General features: G+C 42.2%; 1 protein-coding gene across 1 annotated transcript in view; it reads left to right on the top strand.

Moving 5' to 3' along the window:
* The window catches only part of adamts3 (ADAM metallopeptidase with thrombospondin type 1 motif, 3), a 204,381-nt gene that overhangs the window by 146,425 nt on the left and 40,466 nt on the right, over positions 1-17,490 (top strand). Inside the window, exons 13-15 of the mRNA XM_034091711.2 lie at positions 3,780-3,955; positions 12,558-12,691; positions 13,881-14,004. Of these exons, the coding sequence (XP_033947602.1) occupies positions 3,780-3,955; positions 12,558-12,691; positions 13,881-14,004 (434 nt within the window). The remainder of the gene's footprint in view (positions 1-3,779; positions 3,956-12,557; positions 12,692-13,880; positions 14,005-17,490) is intronic.

The following is a 17,490-nucleotide window of genomic DNA, read 5'->3' as shown; positions in this document are numbered from 1 at the left end:
TGGACCTAAACGCGAGTGAAGTCTAATCTGACAGGACGGAGACACGCAGCTCTGCTCACCTGCAGCTCCTCCCGCTGCAGCAAAACACACACTTCAAGTCAGATCATCACCCTTAGCTATTTTAATTACCTCTCAAACTAAACTAGTTATAAATATGTTTATTTTTACTGTCGGCCGGATCACTCATTACTGGATCAGCTGCTGCATGAGACAGACACTGACGCTGTCCGAAGAGAGGGACCGTGTATTTTATTATTATAATATATAGTCGTTATTCATTTGTTTTAAAGCTCAATAAATAACAAAGAAGACCTTTGAGCGGCACTTTTATAATTTTGTCTGGAAGATTTAAACTTTAATACACGTTGACTGGCAAAAAACTCTGCTCGGTTCCCTCGGCCCCCACCGCGGAGAATAAACAGAAGGGCAACCATGACAACCATGCTTCTTCGCTGCTTTTGTGGAGGAAGTTACAGCGCCACGTAGAGGCTCCTGCATATGTACTGCAGCTTCTCCAGCGGTTGGAGCTAAACGGAGCGGTCTCGTGTGGACAGACACTATCCGGATAACTATTGCGTGTGGACGGAAGCTTCTTTGCGATTGCGTTTGCGTTAATCCTATGCGTTTAGCCGTTTTTGTCCTCGTGTGGCTGCAGCCTAAGTCTCCTTATATCAAAGGAATCTTTTGACATTTTTGAAAATAGAATTATTGACTTTCTTGCAGAGTGATTAACACTTCTGTTACAACTTCGTACAGTATGGGCATATAATAAATCACACACATGAAGGAGACCTAAAGCTAGACACTAACTCAATGAGAAATTGCTCATGTTCACTGATCAACCTTTAAGTCTTTAAAGTATAATGTGCACAGTATTCTGTTGTAATTGCTTAACAGCTTTAGAAAGGCAAACTTTTATTGTCAGATGTAATTGTTCTTTGTAGGCTTGGCAGTCAATCATTATTAATGACATATACAAATAACACTGGGGTTAAAATAAACAATGTAAGCTACTTCTAGAAAAAGGCAGCAGGTGAAATTGAGCTTGTAATCAAACAGGCGGGAAAACACAGGCATGAAGTAAAAACACACACGGGGTGCAAAACCCCATTCGAAACAAAATAGAAAACTAGAAAATAGAAAACTCGTAACGCCAATCTTTTATGCATGTTTTCTCATCACACATTAACCATAACATGATTTCTATATTGTGTGGGAAACAGTCATTTGACAGGTTGTGTCTATCTGTAATACATTTGAAATATGTGTATAGCAGTGGCGAACCGTGTCTATCACAACTGGACCTTCTGTAGACACACACACCCCCCCCCCCCCCCCCGGCATTATAATGTCCGTCTTTTCACTGAATTGTCGTCTTGAAAAGGGTACTCACAACAATTCCGCAACAACTTCATCTTCACCTGTTGCACTTGTCATTTCAACGTTAAAAACAATAAAACGTCATGAATTGCTTCGTCGCATTCATCTAGATCCTCTGTCTCGAGCCAGTTAACTAGCGGGCCTTCTAGAGCAGTGGTTCTCAACTGGTGGGTCGCGGACCCGTTTCGAGTGGGTCGCGGATGTGTTAGTGAACAAAAAAAAATTGTAACGTTTTTTTTTTTTTTTAATGTTTTGGGGGGGGGGGGGGGGGGAGTCAAACTTTTATCTTGAAGGCCCAATTTTCTAACGCTGTGCATGCAGTAGGTGTTGGACTGGAAGTACCGGAGACCAGGAGTCACGTAGTGATCATCTTCTCAATAAAACATCTTTGCTGATGTTTTTTCGAGTCTCCTGGCCAATCAGAATCAAGATTGTTGCCACGGAGAATAACTTTGCGGTCGAACTATTCTTCATACATCCATGGGTACAACTTCAGATAAAAATGAACAAATAATGAAATATGACCCCCGGTTTGATGATTGACAGGTCACAGAACAATGGGGGCTATCTACCCTTACCCACAATTTAAAGTAACTCATACAGACTATCTCCTCTTTGCTCTTCTCTCTGTGAGGAGCAGCAAGTTCTCAGAACAAAGTGAAAAACAAACAATGGCATAACATATTATTAATATGTCGGGTAGCAATAGATTTATTTATTTTCTTCTCAGAGTGCCAGAATGCGTAGTTTATGTTAGTATTTCTAAAAATGTCCTTGGGGAGAATCCCCCAGACCCCCCTTCTGGAGCTGGGTTTTCAGCATGTGTGCCTTTTTACTGTATACAGTTCAGCTTTGATTCCATCATCTCATAGACCTTTTATAAAAGCATACTTTAGTTCTGTGAAGGGATATATGCACTGTACTTTACTTTAATTATTATTGTATGCTGAAAAGCGTATATTACAGCACGATTTTTTGTTGAATAGATTTGAGTGCTTCAAAATGTTGGGTCGCGATTTATTGACCAAGTAAAAAGTGGGTCCCGAGGCCTGACCAGTTGAGAACCACTGATCTAGAATACCCTGGAACCGAGGGAAACTCTGAAAGAATATGCCCATTGGCTACAAATCAATTATGATTGGTTGATCAAACTGTCAGTCCAAACGTACACTCTCATTCAGTGCAACGGCCAGGGCATTCGATCAGGATGTAGAATACCTTGGTTGAAGGATATTCTACCCAGAGACCCAGAACAAGATCTGATTGGTTGCTTTCTTTTCTAACACAAAACCACTGAAGTGCATAGTGCTTGGTCCGAGAAGGACAAACAAATCAACGTAACACTGTAATATTACAGATCAACAACACAGATACGATTCTCATTTATTCATTTTATATACATTTTATTAAATTGTATTTATATAATTAAATTGATTTTTTGTTCAAGGGTATTCTCTGAATACCTTGAAGGCCCTGACGGTTTGCCACTGCTGTATAATAAGGTTGTGATACAGGTGTAAAAAAAGGTGTAACATGGGTGAAATACGGGTGGGATAATGGTTTAATAGGGTGTAATATTGGTGTATCAATGTTTAATATGGGTGACTGTTACATCCCGACTAGGGGAAGAGGAAAGCAACATACGCCAGATTGGAATTGGTAATAATTATAAATGGTTTTATTATTATAATAGGGTGAAACAAAATGGCAGACAAGCACTAAGCAGCGAGTTTGGCAGATCATACTGAGTAATAATTAAATAAAAGGGAAAACAAAAACCTCACGTTACACGTGGTACATGTAACTGAAACGGCTGTGCAAAAACCACAGCTGATCGACAGGTGCTAACCGTTAAGCTACCCTGGGTCTTCTTGACACACACATACTACACTAAACACAGAACACTACTTAAACACACTGCTAAGCAGTATAAATGAACACAGAGGATTCACAGTATTATCGAGCACAACGAGTAAACACAACAAGAGGCTAGAGGCGTCTGTCTCACACCACAGAGCCTCCAGAGTGGTAGTTGTCCTCAGGCTTTGTAGTCATCTGCAGCAGGTGTGCGCCGGCTGTGCGCTGCGATTGGAGCGCGTCGGCCCCGGCATGCTCCAATCACAATCCCCAGGAGGCGGACCAGAAAATGGGCAGCCAATGACGTCAGGGCTACCGCACAGCTCATTTACATGTCATACGCACCGCTGAAAACACTCACAGACAGATGACTGAGCAGATAGAAAACAGAGTCCATAACATCGTAATATGAGTGTAATGTAGAACAAAGTAATCAATACATTTTTCATAATATCTATATGTGATTGTCCATTTTAGGGTTAAGCAGGATTTGTTTTCACATTGTGGTCTCAAAGTACTGCTTACTATTCCCCCCCCCGCAGGCCCTCCAATGGCGGTCAGGACTGCCCAGGAGTGAACTTCGAGTATCAGCTCTGCAACTCTGACGACTGCCCAAAGCACTTCGAGGATTTCAGAGCTCAGCAGTGCCAGCTCCGCAACTCCCACTTTGAATTCCAAAATGCCAAACACCATTGGCTGCCCTACGAACATCCTGACAGTAAGCCAGAAACATTTAAAAAGATAATTTTGTTTTAACGGGAGACTTCTCAAGGTTTTTCTGGGCCAAGAAAGAACAAAGAAAGTCTACAAGGGAAGGGAATCTGCATTCTGACAGCAAGAACTGAAAGAAACATATTGTACATTCGAAACATTTCCCAGCCGTTTAAGGGTTATTATCAAACAGACCAGACCCTTTTCTGAACAGTTTTTTTGTATTTTCTTTCTTCCATTGTGTAGTGGCCAATTGTCCAAAGAAATCCATGTTCAAAGGCCACTTAGCCTAGGAGGCGAGCTCGAGTATTGACTCGCGTATATTCAAAAAATCAGATACTGTACCTTGCTCGTTCCATTCTGGTGCTTTATTGAGAGGTTCAATAGATCAGCTGGCGGCCCACTGCCGACGTGCACCATTTGCACGGTATTTAAACAAATATTGGTCATACGGATGTGTGCGGTCAAAAACTTTTTCCAACTGCCTCTCTAGACTTCCTGCTGTGTCATGCAGGCAGCGTCATTTATACCTGAGCACGCCCCTACTATTGCTTTGTATAAATAATAACACATAAACTAGAGCTGTCCATAAGCAAGATGACACGTTACAAAAACAGTATAATAATAATTCATAGTTAATCAGCTCAGTTAATCATCAATCAGTTAATCAAATATATGGCTAATAATAGCTCAATTATACTCCTAACAAACAACGTTTGCATTTACTTTTGGGGGAGGAATTCACCTACATCCCTTGACATAGGTTTTCAATAAACAAACTAAATATATAAAAAAATGTACATAAAATACGTATATATATATTTAAAGGCAAAATCAAGTGTCCTATTCACAAATGAGGCAAAGTCTTTCCACAGGCCTCTCCAAAGTACTGGATTTTGTTTTAACCAGTACTCTACGAACCAGTCCTTTAGAGTCTGTGATGGTCTGCACGACTCTTCCCAGAAGCCACGAGTTCCGAGGGGCGTTGTCGTCCAGGATCATGACAATGTGCCCTGGTGCTAGATTCTGCTTCACTTTAGTCCATTTTTGACGCTCCTGTAGGTCAGGCAGGTACTCACGCACCCACCTTTTCCAGAACAGGTCTGATATGTACTGCGTCTGCTTCCATCTGCGACGTGTGTAGCAGTCATCCTTGCAGCTCAGTCCTGGAGGAAGCAATGGCTGTTTCTTTAATAACAGCAGATGATTTGGCGTCAGCGGTTCAATGTCATTTGGGTCATCAGATGATGTGGTTAAAGGTCTGTCATTAAGTATGGCCTCAACTTCACACAACACAGTCTGGAGACACTCGTCGTCAATTGTTTGCTCGTGAAGGACAGACTTTAAGACCTTCTTTACGGATTTTACCTGCCTCTCCCATACTCCACCGAAGTGAGGTCCAGCAGGAGGGTTGAAAATCCACTGGATTCCTTTCTGTGCAAGAGCTTCCTGCATGTTGGCTTGATTCCACTGCTGCATAGCTGCCCGTAATTCTTTGTCTGCGCTGACTAGGTTGGTGCCGTTGTCGGATCTCATAAGCGACACTTGGCCCCTTCTGCACATGAAGCGACGCAGAGCATTTATACAGGAGTCTGTGTCAAGTGTGTGAGCAACCTCTAGGTGTATGGCTCGGGTAGTCATACATGTAAACAATACTCCATATCTTTTAACGATGCTGCGACCTCTTTTGACCTCTATAGGCCCAAAATAATCCACACCTACATTGGTGAAGGGTGGTTTGTTTGGAAGCAGTCTGTCTGAAGGTAAATCTGCCATCTTTTGTCCGTGACTCTTTGCCTGTAATCTTTTGCATGTCACACACCTAGACAGGATTTTTCTTACTGCTGAATTTGCAGCAGGAATCCAAAATCTCTGGCGCAGACGGGAAAGCATGTAGTTTCTTCCTGAATGACCGACTCTTTCGTGTATATCTTGCAGAAGCAGCGTTGTAGGATGCATGTTGTTGGGCATGATTATGGGGTGCTTTGATTCTTCGGGCATAGCAGATTTACTGAGTCGACCTCCAACTCTCAGAACGCCATCCAGCAGCACTGGGTCTAGACTCCGAATGGGACTATTACCTTTGACCAGTGTTTTTTCGTTTTTTTAGAGCAGAAATCTCTGCCGGGAAACTGCGGCGTTGACAGTAGCGGACGATTTCCATCTCAGATTCGTCCTCAGTCCTCCACAGTAAGGAGCCCCATGCTTAAGGTGCCTTCATACTGCTGCGTTTTCGTTTTGGCCCTTTGCCCGTTTGAATCTTCGTCGTCTTTGTGGATACGCACCTCCAATTCTTGACGTCTTTTACCTAGAATCAGGAGACCTTTTCTTAGTCTGAGCATCCATGCGATGGCTCTTTTCAGACGATACCAGCTTGAATAGTAGTGCATTAGCTTGTCCAATGCGTCCATGCCTTCAACAACGTCTATACGGTGCATGAAGACAGGTTTTCTCACCTCATTGTCCTCCTCAGGGAGTTTCACACTGTCCTGTTTTTCAGGCCATTTGTAGTCTGGGTCTTTTAGGATCGCTGGTCCTTCTATCCAACTCTGTCTGGCCACAAACTGCTCTGCTGTGATACCACGAGAGGCACAGTCAGCTGGATTGTCTGCGGTGTTGATGTACCTCCATTGATCCACCTTTGTTTCTTCATGTATTACAGCAACCCTATTGGCCACAAAGGTCTTTAGACGTAGGGCCTCATTTGCTATGTACTTCAAGACTGCAGTACTGTCGATCCAAAACACTGATTCTTGTAGTTCTAACTGGAGCTCCTTTCTGAGCAGTCTGTCCATCTTTACAGCTAGTACAGCAGCAGTTAACTCCATACGTGGGATGGTAGTTTTATTTAGTGGGGCGACCCTTGCCTTTCCCATCATAAAGGCACAATGCACAAGACCTTCCTTGTTTTTCAGCTTCAGGAATGACACCGATCCATAACCACTCTCACTGGCATCTGAGAAGTGGTGTAGCTGTGCAGTAGCAAGACTTCCAAATCCCTCAGGCTTGATGCACCTCCTAACTAAAAAGTTGGAAAGCTGTGGTAGTTGGCTTAACCAGGTGCTCCAGTATTGTGCAAGCCCATCAGGAATGTCCTCATCCCATGTAAGCTTTTCCTTGCATAGTTGCTGGAGAAAGATCTTAGCTGGGAGCACAACTGGGGCAAGGAATCCTAGTGGGTCATAGATGGAGCTTACCACTGACAACACTCCTCTTCTTGTGGCTGCTCTCAGGCTGATGTTGACTCTGAACTTGAATGAATCTGATTCTATGCACCAAAGGACACCGAGTGCTCTTTCGACAGGCAGGGCCTCTTTGGCCAGATCTAGGTCTTTTACTTCCTTGGCTCTTTCACTCTCTGGAATAGTTTTCAAGAGGGCTCGGCTATTGCTTGTCCATTTGGTAAGGTGAAAGCCTCCTGAGGTGCACAAGGACATGAGGTCTTTGCTCAGGGCAATGGCTTCAGAGTCACTACTGACCGACTTTAAACAGTCATCAACGTAGAAGTTCCTCAGAACTGTCTCTACGGCTTGAGTTGATGCCGCAGTCCTGTTTTCTTCTGCTGCTCTTCTTAAGGCAAAGTTAGCACAGCTGGCAGACAAGGTGGCGCCGAAAATGTGTACAACCATTTTGTAATCAACCATTTCTTGTGTGAGGTCTCCATTAGGCCACCACAAAAAGCGTAGGAGGTCTGTATCCTCTTCTGGGACTCTGACTTGGTGGTACATGGCTTCTATGTCTGCCATCATTGCAACATGCTCTTGTCTAAAACGTGTCAGGACTCCGATGAGGGAGCTCGTAAGGTCAGGCCCCTGAAGCAATTCGTTATTGATTGAAGTTCCATGGAAACTTGCGGCACAGTCAAAGACTACCCGGAGTTTTTTCTTTTGTGGGTGGTACACACCATGGTGTGGGATATACCACACTCTGTCGTCTTGTCGGCTCAGTTGTGTCTCTGGCACCTTGACTGCATATCCCTTGTTTAGCAGGTCACTAATACAGTCTGTGTATTCCTGGTGGAATTCTGGTTTTTTGGTGAGTCTCTTCTTTAGGTTAATTGCTCTCTGCACTGCAGCATACTTATTGTTTGGCAAGCTGACCAATGATGTCTTTGTAGGTAGATTGATGTAATAATGTCCTTCCATATGGTGGATTGAGCTGGACACAGAGCTGATGAATTTGTTGTCTTCTCGTGACATTTCCAGTTTGTCGCTGTAGCAATGCTCAGGAAAGTCTGCATTGTATTGCTGTATGAGTAGCCTTTCCACAGTCTCTACTGCAATCCGGTTGATTGTGACTTGGTGCTGCTCACCGTCCTCTGGCTCACTGCCTTGTTCTTTAAGTGGGCCGTTAATAGTCCAGCCAAGGACCGTCTTTACGGCATATGGGCCGTTGTTCTGACTGTGAATGACTTTCCACGGCTCGAAAGCTTCATACACGTAATTTCCAATTAGGAGTCCTATCTCAGCAGCGATGCACGGCAGCTCTACTTCCTGAAGGTGTGGCCATTTTTCAATATCTTTCTGAAGAGGAATATGGTCCTTTGTTACTGGGATGCTCTTTTGCGTGAACACATTTTTTAAGCTGATAAACGTATCTTCTTTGATTCCACAGACCTCCAAATCTCTCAGAAGAGAACTTTTCACTTGTTTGGTTGAGCTCATTGTTGTTAGGACAAGCTGCGCTCCTTTTCCCTGCAGGTTTAGCTGCCTTGCTAAAGAGTCTGTGCAAAATGTTGCCGAGCTCCCAGGGTCCACAAAGGCGTAGGTTTTCACAAGCTTGCTTCCTTTCTTTGCTTTGATGTAGACTGGAAGAATAGCAAGAACATATCTATCTCTGGCCCCTTCACAGGTAGTAGTCTCCTGGTTTAAGCTCACCAGTGCACTTGAAACTGCTGTGTTGTCTGACCTGGCCACCTTTTGGCTTTCTGCACATGCATAATTGGAAACATTGTCTTTTTTGTGAATGTGCAGCAAGCTTGGGTGTCTTTCTGAACATGTTTGGCATGTCATTCTCTTTTTGCAGTCTTTACTCACGTGCCCTTTAACTAGGCATCCAAAACATAGTCCAGATTTCCATATAAAATCCACCTTGTCTTTATGAGGTTTTTCTGCAATCTGATGGCACTCCAATAGTGTGTGGTCCTTTTTGCAGAACAAACATCATAAAGACAAGGTGGATTTTATATGGAAATCTGGACTATGTTTTGGATGCCTAGTTAAAGGGCACGTGAGTAAAGACTGCAAAAAGAGAATGACATATATGTGTTCATCTTCCTATAACTATGCCAGCATGCAGCGTTTAAAGCCATCCACGCTCAAAATCGCCCTTTTTTGTAAAGATGATGGGAGTTTCTAGTGCAGATATAAAACGTTCATCTTTTTTAAATGTCTTTATCAGAATTAGCTTTTTCTGGCTTCGCTCCATGGAGCAGTTTCCAACCTCCTGTATTTAAATTGTTTTGTGTTCCCCCAGTCAGTCATGTGGAAAAGAAGTAAGAAAACCCTGCAACAAACAAACCTGAGAATGTAAAGTGGGAGCCCGTTGTTCTATGGAAGCTAACGAGCTATCCTGCAGAGTTGAGAGTATTTTTACACTTAGAACCAGGTATTACGTTCAATAGAAAATCAAAGGCCTTTTGTACAAGATTATATTAATTAGTGTAGAGTGAGGTTATTCTGGCCTTTGCCCTATTTACTTTACTTTAATAACAAACCATAAATTAATTGGGGAAAGTTTTGTAACCATACAGCTAACAGTATATGCATTTATTTTGTTTACTTTGAAAGGTAAAAAGGCTAGGAATAGGAAACTATTATTTATATTTCCAAACCAGAGAAAATGGAGATGTAATGAAGGAAAAAGGGCTTTTATTTTCTTGTATGTGTAATATTGTTCAATATCACCATTAATCCAGCAAAAATCCAATGGATAAGGATAATACTTGGTGTCTTCTGCTCCTGCTCTCCACTACAACTCGGAATCTAAATTCAATAAAAGTACATAAACACCTGATACAATTTGGAAAAGGGGCCCTATAATGCTGTTGGCGTTTTCTTTTTCCTGTAGTGTCTTGTATAGGTTTGTGTGCAAACACCACCCCAGTGCTTTTAAAAAGACTCAAAGACAGAATATCTTTACAGATACATATCCACTCCAAGTAGGGAATGAGTCCTTACCCCAAGTGAAGGAGTTCAAGTATCTCGGGGTCTTGTTCTCGAGTGAGGGAACAATGGAGCGTGAGATGGGCCGGAGAATCGGAGCAGCGGGAGCGGTACTGCAGTCGCTTTACCGCACCGTTGTGACGAAAAGGGAGCTGAGCCAGAAGGCAAAGCTCTCTGTCTACCGGGCCATTTTCGTTCCTACCCTCACCTATGGTCATGAAGGATGGGTCATGACCGAAAGAACGAGATCGCGGATACAAGCGGCCGAGATGGGTTTTCTCCGCAGGGTGGCTGGTGTCTCCCTTAGGGATAAGGTGAGAAGTTCGGTCATCGGGGAGGGACTCGGAGTTGAGCCGCTCCTCCTTCACGTCGAAAGAAGCCAGTTGAGGTGGTTCGGGCACCTAGTTAGGATGCCACCTGGGCGCCTCCCTAGGGAGGTGTTCCAGGCTCGTCCAGCTGGGAAGAGACCAAGGGGTAGACCTAGGACCAGGTGGAGGGATTATATCTCTTCGCTGGCCTGGGAGCGCCTTGGGATCCCCCAGTCAGAGCTGGTTGATGTCGCCAGGGAAAAGAAAGTGTGGGGCTCTCTGCTGGAACTGCTACCCCCGCGACCCGACCACGGATAAGCGGGAGAAGATGGATGGATTGATACATATTCAAATTCATAAATACATTGTAAATCTAAGACCTAAGTCATGAGATACACTAAATGAATTGCACATTAAAAGCAGCTGACGAGGTGAATTTTGATTAAAGGTGGAGTAGGTGATTTTGGAGAAACCAGCTCGAGTGCGCTAGAATTTGAAAAAAAACAGCCGGAAAAAATATGGCATTTCCTCACAGAGCCCCTCCTCCAACACACACGAACGCGCACATGACCAATGAGGGCACGAGATACGTTTGTGCACAGATGGAAGGCTGACAGGCAGGTAGGCCATCCAGTTATTTTAGCCGGGCCGCTGAAATTATTGGTCGTAATTTTTACAGTAGGCTTCCACAGATGACATTTTTTTATTGATTTTTTGTCAAAGCACTTCAAATATTCATTGCTATCGGGATGTTAAGAGCATTCCATGGAATATAAGAACAAGTGTATCTCGAGCCGGTTTCTCAAACTTACCTACCCCACCTTTAATGTTTTAAAATGAGGACAAATGGTGGAGTTTCTGCAGATCAGTGGTGATGTGGTCATGGGAGCGGGTGTGAGTTCTGAATATACTTCAGTTTAATTAGGTTAGTTTTGTTGGTCTATATTTTTAAGGTGGTTTTGGTGATGTGGTTGATATGGTTTTCAAAAGTCGGGTTGCTGTTGAAAATGACTCCAGGGTTGCGGATGTGTATGGAGGGAGAAAGAGTGGAGTCCTCATTGGTGAAGCAGACGTTATTATTGCTTCTGTTGAGGGATTGGGGACCAATGATGAGCATGCCAAATGTCTTACAGTTGCGTTTGAGGTAGTAGCATTGCATCCAGGATTTTGTTTCAATCGGGCAGTTGGTCAGGGTAGAGAGTTTCAATGGTGATGGATTTACAAAACTCCTATTGTGTTCAAAGGTTGAAAGGGCTTTATTGTCATATCCACAGCTGCAGTGTAGATATGCAATGAAAACACTTAAGTCAGAGGCTCCTCCATCAATGCAACACAAACATATATACGACATAAAACTAAATCAGAGTAGAAATAAAATATTGCAAGAGAATGTTTCAAGACTTAGAGTAAACTATATGCAAGTAAAATAGATTAAGATAGAAAAAGAAGAGGAAATGCTGTACAGTGAAATTAAATATTGCTTATTATAATAATGGATAAATATATGAGATGCAAACAGATGAATGGTGTGAAGTTGTGAAGGCACAGAGCTCAGGAGTTGATTTATTTATCTTTTTGGAAAACTCCCATTGTGTTTTAGAAGTTCAGCAACTGAGAGAGAGTGCCTGTGATTAATCAACACAACCTTTGAAGATGTGTTTTTACTCTAGCCAAGTTAGAGTGCATATCCCGCTGTGTAAAGGTTACATACTGTAGAGGGAGTTTGGCATATAATATACCACTTCTAATTGGCCATTATTGATTTGAGAGGATGCCTGTCGATGCCTGTCAGAATTGACATGTTGGTGGGTGTAAATTGCAAGATAGTTGTAATCTCCGCAGCAAAAGCAGTGGGACATTGTGTCAGTTCTTCGGCAAGATAATAAAGAATGTATCCAGCCACTTGAAAAACAAGCTATTAACTGGTACTATCCAACATAAAGAGATGTATATTTAATGAGCTTCATGTTTCCCTTTTACCCTTTGAAAGTCTGGATCTAATTGTGCATATTTTATGTTTTTAAGTGTTTAGACATTATGTAAATACAACACATCTTTGAAAGTCTTTCAAAATATCAATCTTTCTCTAAGTTGGACTTTGCTTTCCACAACATGTTTATAATGTGTTTTCCTGTAGCTAACAAGAGATGCCACCTGTACTGCCAGTCAAAGGAGACATCAGACGTGGCCTACATGAAGCTACTGGTGCATGATGGGACACGATGCTCTTACAAAGACGCCTACAGCATCTGCGTACGGGGAGAATGTGTGGTAAGCATGTGGTTAAACTACATGATGTTGACGTTGTGAAAGTTGTATTTTAAATCTATAAAAATGTAGACAAAGTGTGATGTTGGAAAACCGATCAGTAACAGGTTTAACTTTGCACATGCTGCGTAGAACCAGGAGTCTAAAATCTGACATTCTACATACGAAGATACAAGTCTTGGTCACAGAAATGCATATGTCACAGCAACAAGAATTTGTCAACTAATAGTCATAAAACCACAAATGCTTAGAAATGATTTGCTTGGTAAAACTGTGTTTGATAACACATTTGGAGAAAATTAGATGCACTTTGTAGGAACATTTAGAGGGGCCCTATTGTGCTTTTGGGGATTTTCACTGAAGCTTGTAAACGGTCACAGTAGAGGCACAAAAGAACAATATGAACCTGAAAAACAAACATAATAGGGCCCTGCCTTGCCCCTGTGTCTGCCTTGTATCTCATGGAGAAAGAGTTGTGAGTAAGTATACAAATATATTACATTTAGTTAAAGTAACAATACAACTGTGTAGACGTACAGGTGATGCAATACAATTTTAATAAGAAGAGTATGAAATGATATGCCAAGAGTGTAAAAAGGAAGAGTCCTCACTATGCATAATGACACTTTTAAATGATTTTTGTTCTTTTATAATTGTAAAATAATTGATGCAATTTGTGTTTCTATCACTTTAAAATTGCAGATGGTAAAGGTCCATCTGCTGTTGCCTCAATTACTTTATTGCTGGCTAGCTTAATCTTTATTAATGCATCAGAATTGATTTAATTATTTTATTTGTATTACTGTAATAATCAGACCATGCAAAGTTTATAAAGCTATCAGATACATGTGTCGAGGTAAAAGCACATCTTCCGCAGTAATGTATTTAATTATAAGTACAGTATGAAGTAGCATAATATAGAAATACATAAGTAGAGTTCTTTAAAATGGTTATTAAGTATAGTACTTGAGTAAATGTTCAAAGTTACTTTCCACCAAAAAGAGTATGCTTTGGAATGCTCTGCTGGATCTGTATAACATACGTATTCAAAACACAATCAGATTGACACAACTCCGTCTCCATTTAGCACTGATAATCTCATTACGAAGCCTTGTTGTAAAACCACTTTATATGTTTAACAAGTCCAAAAAGAATCTCAACTCATCTGTCTGGTTATGTTCGTGGTCTGCAGAATGTCGGCTGCGACAGAGAGATTGGCTCCACCAAAGTTGAAGACAAGTGTGGTGTTTGTGGTGGGGACAACTCCCACTGCCGCACCGTGAAAGGATCCTTCACCCGAACACCAAAGAAACCTGGTAAGAAAACATGAAACCAGTACACATGTTTGTGAGTGGGGTGCAGCTTTGTCCATGCTGCACTTTAGTAATCTTTGTTCAGTGGCACTCTTGTTTTACTCCTTTTAACATGTGAAATCTAATCCCACAAACAGAGTATGATTTCTGAAAAAGTCTCAAAATCAATGTTTTTTTCAACATGTGGAATAAGATCGGTGGTTAACACAAGTTTAGGAGATTTACACTTTTTGTTCTACGACATAAAATCCTTAAAGGTGGGGTAGGTAATTTTGGAGAAACCAGCTCGAGCGCGCTAGAATTTGAAAATACACAGCCAGAAAAAATCTGCCACTTCCTTACAGAGCCCCTCCTCCTCCAACACACACGAACGCGCACGTGACCAATGAGGGCACGAGATAAGTTTGTGCACAGATGGAAGGCTGACAGGCAGGTAGGCCATCCAGTTATTTTAGCCGGGCCGCTGAAATGATTGGTCGTGCTTTTTACAGTATTACGGCTTCCACAGATGACATTTTTGTTATGGATTTGTTGTCAAAGCACTTCAGATATTCATTGCTATCGGGATGTTAAGAGCATTCCATGGAATATAACAAAAAGTGTATCGAGCCGGTTTCTCAAACCTACCTACCCCACCTTTAGGTGAGTGTTCAAATCTTCCATGTCTTTTAAAAATGGCGTTTGCAAAATTGAGTACTAAAGTACTACATACTAAACGTCATCCCACCGAACATTAGCCGGCTTTAGCTTAGCGGTAGTGATGCACAGCCATGGAATCGTGATGTCGCTTGTGTCAAGCCAAACATTAGCTTTTTACTACTGCCGATTGCATTTACGCTATACACAATAAAGGTGTTGAAATGCGCGGACTATCCTGCTGAACAAAATGTGTAAGTATCATAAACGTGTGTTTGCCATAGATCTTGCTTTCTGCAATACTTCGAAAACAAAAGGAAAAAGACCATTCCTTTTTGTCAAATGAGCCCTTGTGGCGCTAACTTCCGGGTCGGCCTACAAAAATATGTAATCACTGCACGACACTATAGGCGCATTCACACCGCAGTACTTTGCCCACAAAGGTAAGTACAGATCGCGTTCACACCGGAATGAGTCCCTGGGGGAGGATTATGCAAATTAAGCCGCTGACATCACTTCTTCTTCTTCGGCTTTGGGTTTACTGGCAGGCCGCAAACCACTTCACGGCGTATACTGCCGCCCAAAGTCCCCGGAGTTCCGAGTAAATCGCCAGAACGCCGACACCTCCTCATCTCCACCGCTCCCATGTTTTATTTTGTGTTGCCATAAGTTAGTCTCTCTGCGTTTCTGCGCTGGGCTAATGCTAATGCTAATAATGCTAATGCGAGGATAATAAAATGGCGGCTTCACAAAACGTTTTGGGAGTTTTATGGGGCGTGGTTTGCAATTCGCCCAGCCAATCAGAAATAGGAACCTTTTTCTCCCACGAAAGTCCCTGCTCTCTAGCAGGGACGGAAAAGGGGGTGAAAAGGTTCTCATGAACTAATTTTAGATCCGGCTCTTTTTGGTGTGAACGCAACATTTCGGAACTATATCGGAACTAAAGTGGGAAAAGTACTGCAGTGTGAACGCGCCTTATGGCGTCCAAATTCTACAGATCTCTATGTCATTTATCTTTGTTAATGTGCAGAATATTGCATTCAAAGCTAATAAATAAATCTACAGGGAGCGGGAAAAGCCACAGTATCTTTCAGCTGTCACATTTGTTTTTGTTTTGGATTAAGAACCTTATTAATTAGCAGAAAAATAATTATGCCCCTTTTTATTCATTTCACATATTAGTTTCTCTTTTTATTATTGAGTTTGTTAGTTCAGACAGTGTGCCTTCTCTTCGTACAAACTTCAATTGAGGCTGCTTCCTTTAGGTTATCTCCCCTCTGCAGACACACAGGGGGCACACACACACACACAGACAGACACACACACACACACACACACACACACACACACACACACACACACACACATGGGTGTTTCGTCTGTAACAAAACTTACATTGCGTTGTGAAGCTGAATGAGTGTGAGAAAGTGATTCATTTTCTTTGTGAACACTGTGTTTTCACATTAACCTCCAGCATGAGAAAATAACAAACGTCCGTGCATTTAATTTAACGTTTTCATGATGCCAGCCTCGTCTGTCATCACTATATTACCATTACACCATTATCCATGCGACGTGATGTCATAAAGTCAATCAAATGAAAATTGACGTTGTGAGGGATTTGACGTGACGGCTTCATTAAACCGTTTCAGAATTGTTGAAACCTTTATCAATCCATTTCATAATTTGTTTCTTAACATCACTCTCTCTTTTAACCCCTCACCTTTTTTAACAGGGAAACACTTAAGCAAGAGAGCCCAAAAAGAAAGCCCTTTGTTGGAAAACCCAATATGCAAGTATCCAGTGTTACTGACTACTCCATTACTGCTGTCCTATAGCATTTACTGTGCAGCTTGTAGAGCAGATGGATGCCTAACACTGTAGTGACTTAGAGACAAGAGTGATGTCATCTGCTGTTCCTTCTGTTCCTTGTTACTAATCAAGCGTCTGTTTAGGTTTGACTGTGGGAACTGTGACAGGTTCACTATCCAGAGATGTTGTTTTTGTATGTATTGTCATTTAATGTAAATTGCTTCAACAGCCTAACAAACTAACTGTAGAGGTCTTTGTGCAGACAAAAAAGTCATCAAACAAACTGACAGACTTGGAGGTAATCTGGGATGTTGTTCGCTATTTAAAAGTTGATTGATTGAGCCTCAACTGGCATGCTGATGCTCCATTCAAACCCACACATCCAAAGTGGTCTTTTTTAGAAAGCTCGCTTGTGTGCAGTTTTCCAATCAGTCCACAAAAAGCCATGTAATCAAACTGTGATTTCTATTGAGTGGCTTGAGGTTTCTGAAATTGGCTGCTATTACAAAATGTTCTCCCAGCGAAGAGGGCATCTTTTGGCATTTTCCGAAAGGTACATTGCAATTTATCTTCTCAAACACACAGCAGAGTGAGCAGCTTCCCCTGGTCTACCACCTGTTGTGACCCTGTGACATTGTGCCAGCGCATTCATAATCATCATCATCGTCTGAGTCAGGAGGTGTCCAGTGTTAAATCCAAGGGCGAGTAATTACACCACGGCAATTCAGTCCTGGTGATTGTCAAGTGTAAAAAATAGGTTGCCTCCTCACCCGATGTGAATTGCTCTGCTCCCTGCTATGCTAATTAAATGTGCCTCCACTGTAGGCGATGTTGCAGAGAAATGATCAAATTTGATACGGGAAGAAACACGGCGAGACTCACTAACTGATTCATTTCATTTTGAAGGGAAGACCAGAGGAGCCTTCTCTTTGCCCAAAGGAGCCCGAAATGTGTATTTAAATGAGACGGAAGACTCTAGAAATGTACTCGGTGAGTCATGGTAGGTTTGCAGGCGGTGGACATCCCTGACAGAAGGCCACT

This window comes from Pseudochaenichthys georgianus, chromosome 9 (assembly GCF_902827115.2).
Source record: "Pseudochaenichthys georgianus chromosome 9, fPseGeo1.2, whole genome shotgun sequence".
NCBI lineage: Eukaryota > Metazoa > Chordata > Actinopteri > Perciformes > Channichthyidae > Pseudochaenichthys > Pseudochaenichthys georgianus.
This window is presented reverse-complemented; position numbering and strand designations above follow the sequence as displayed.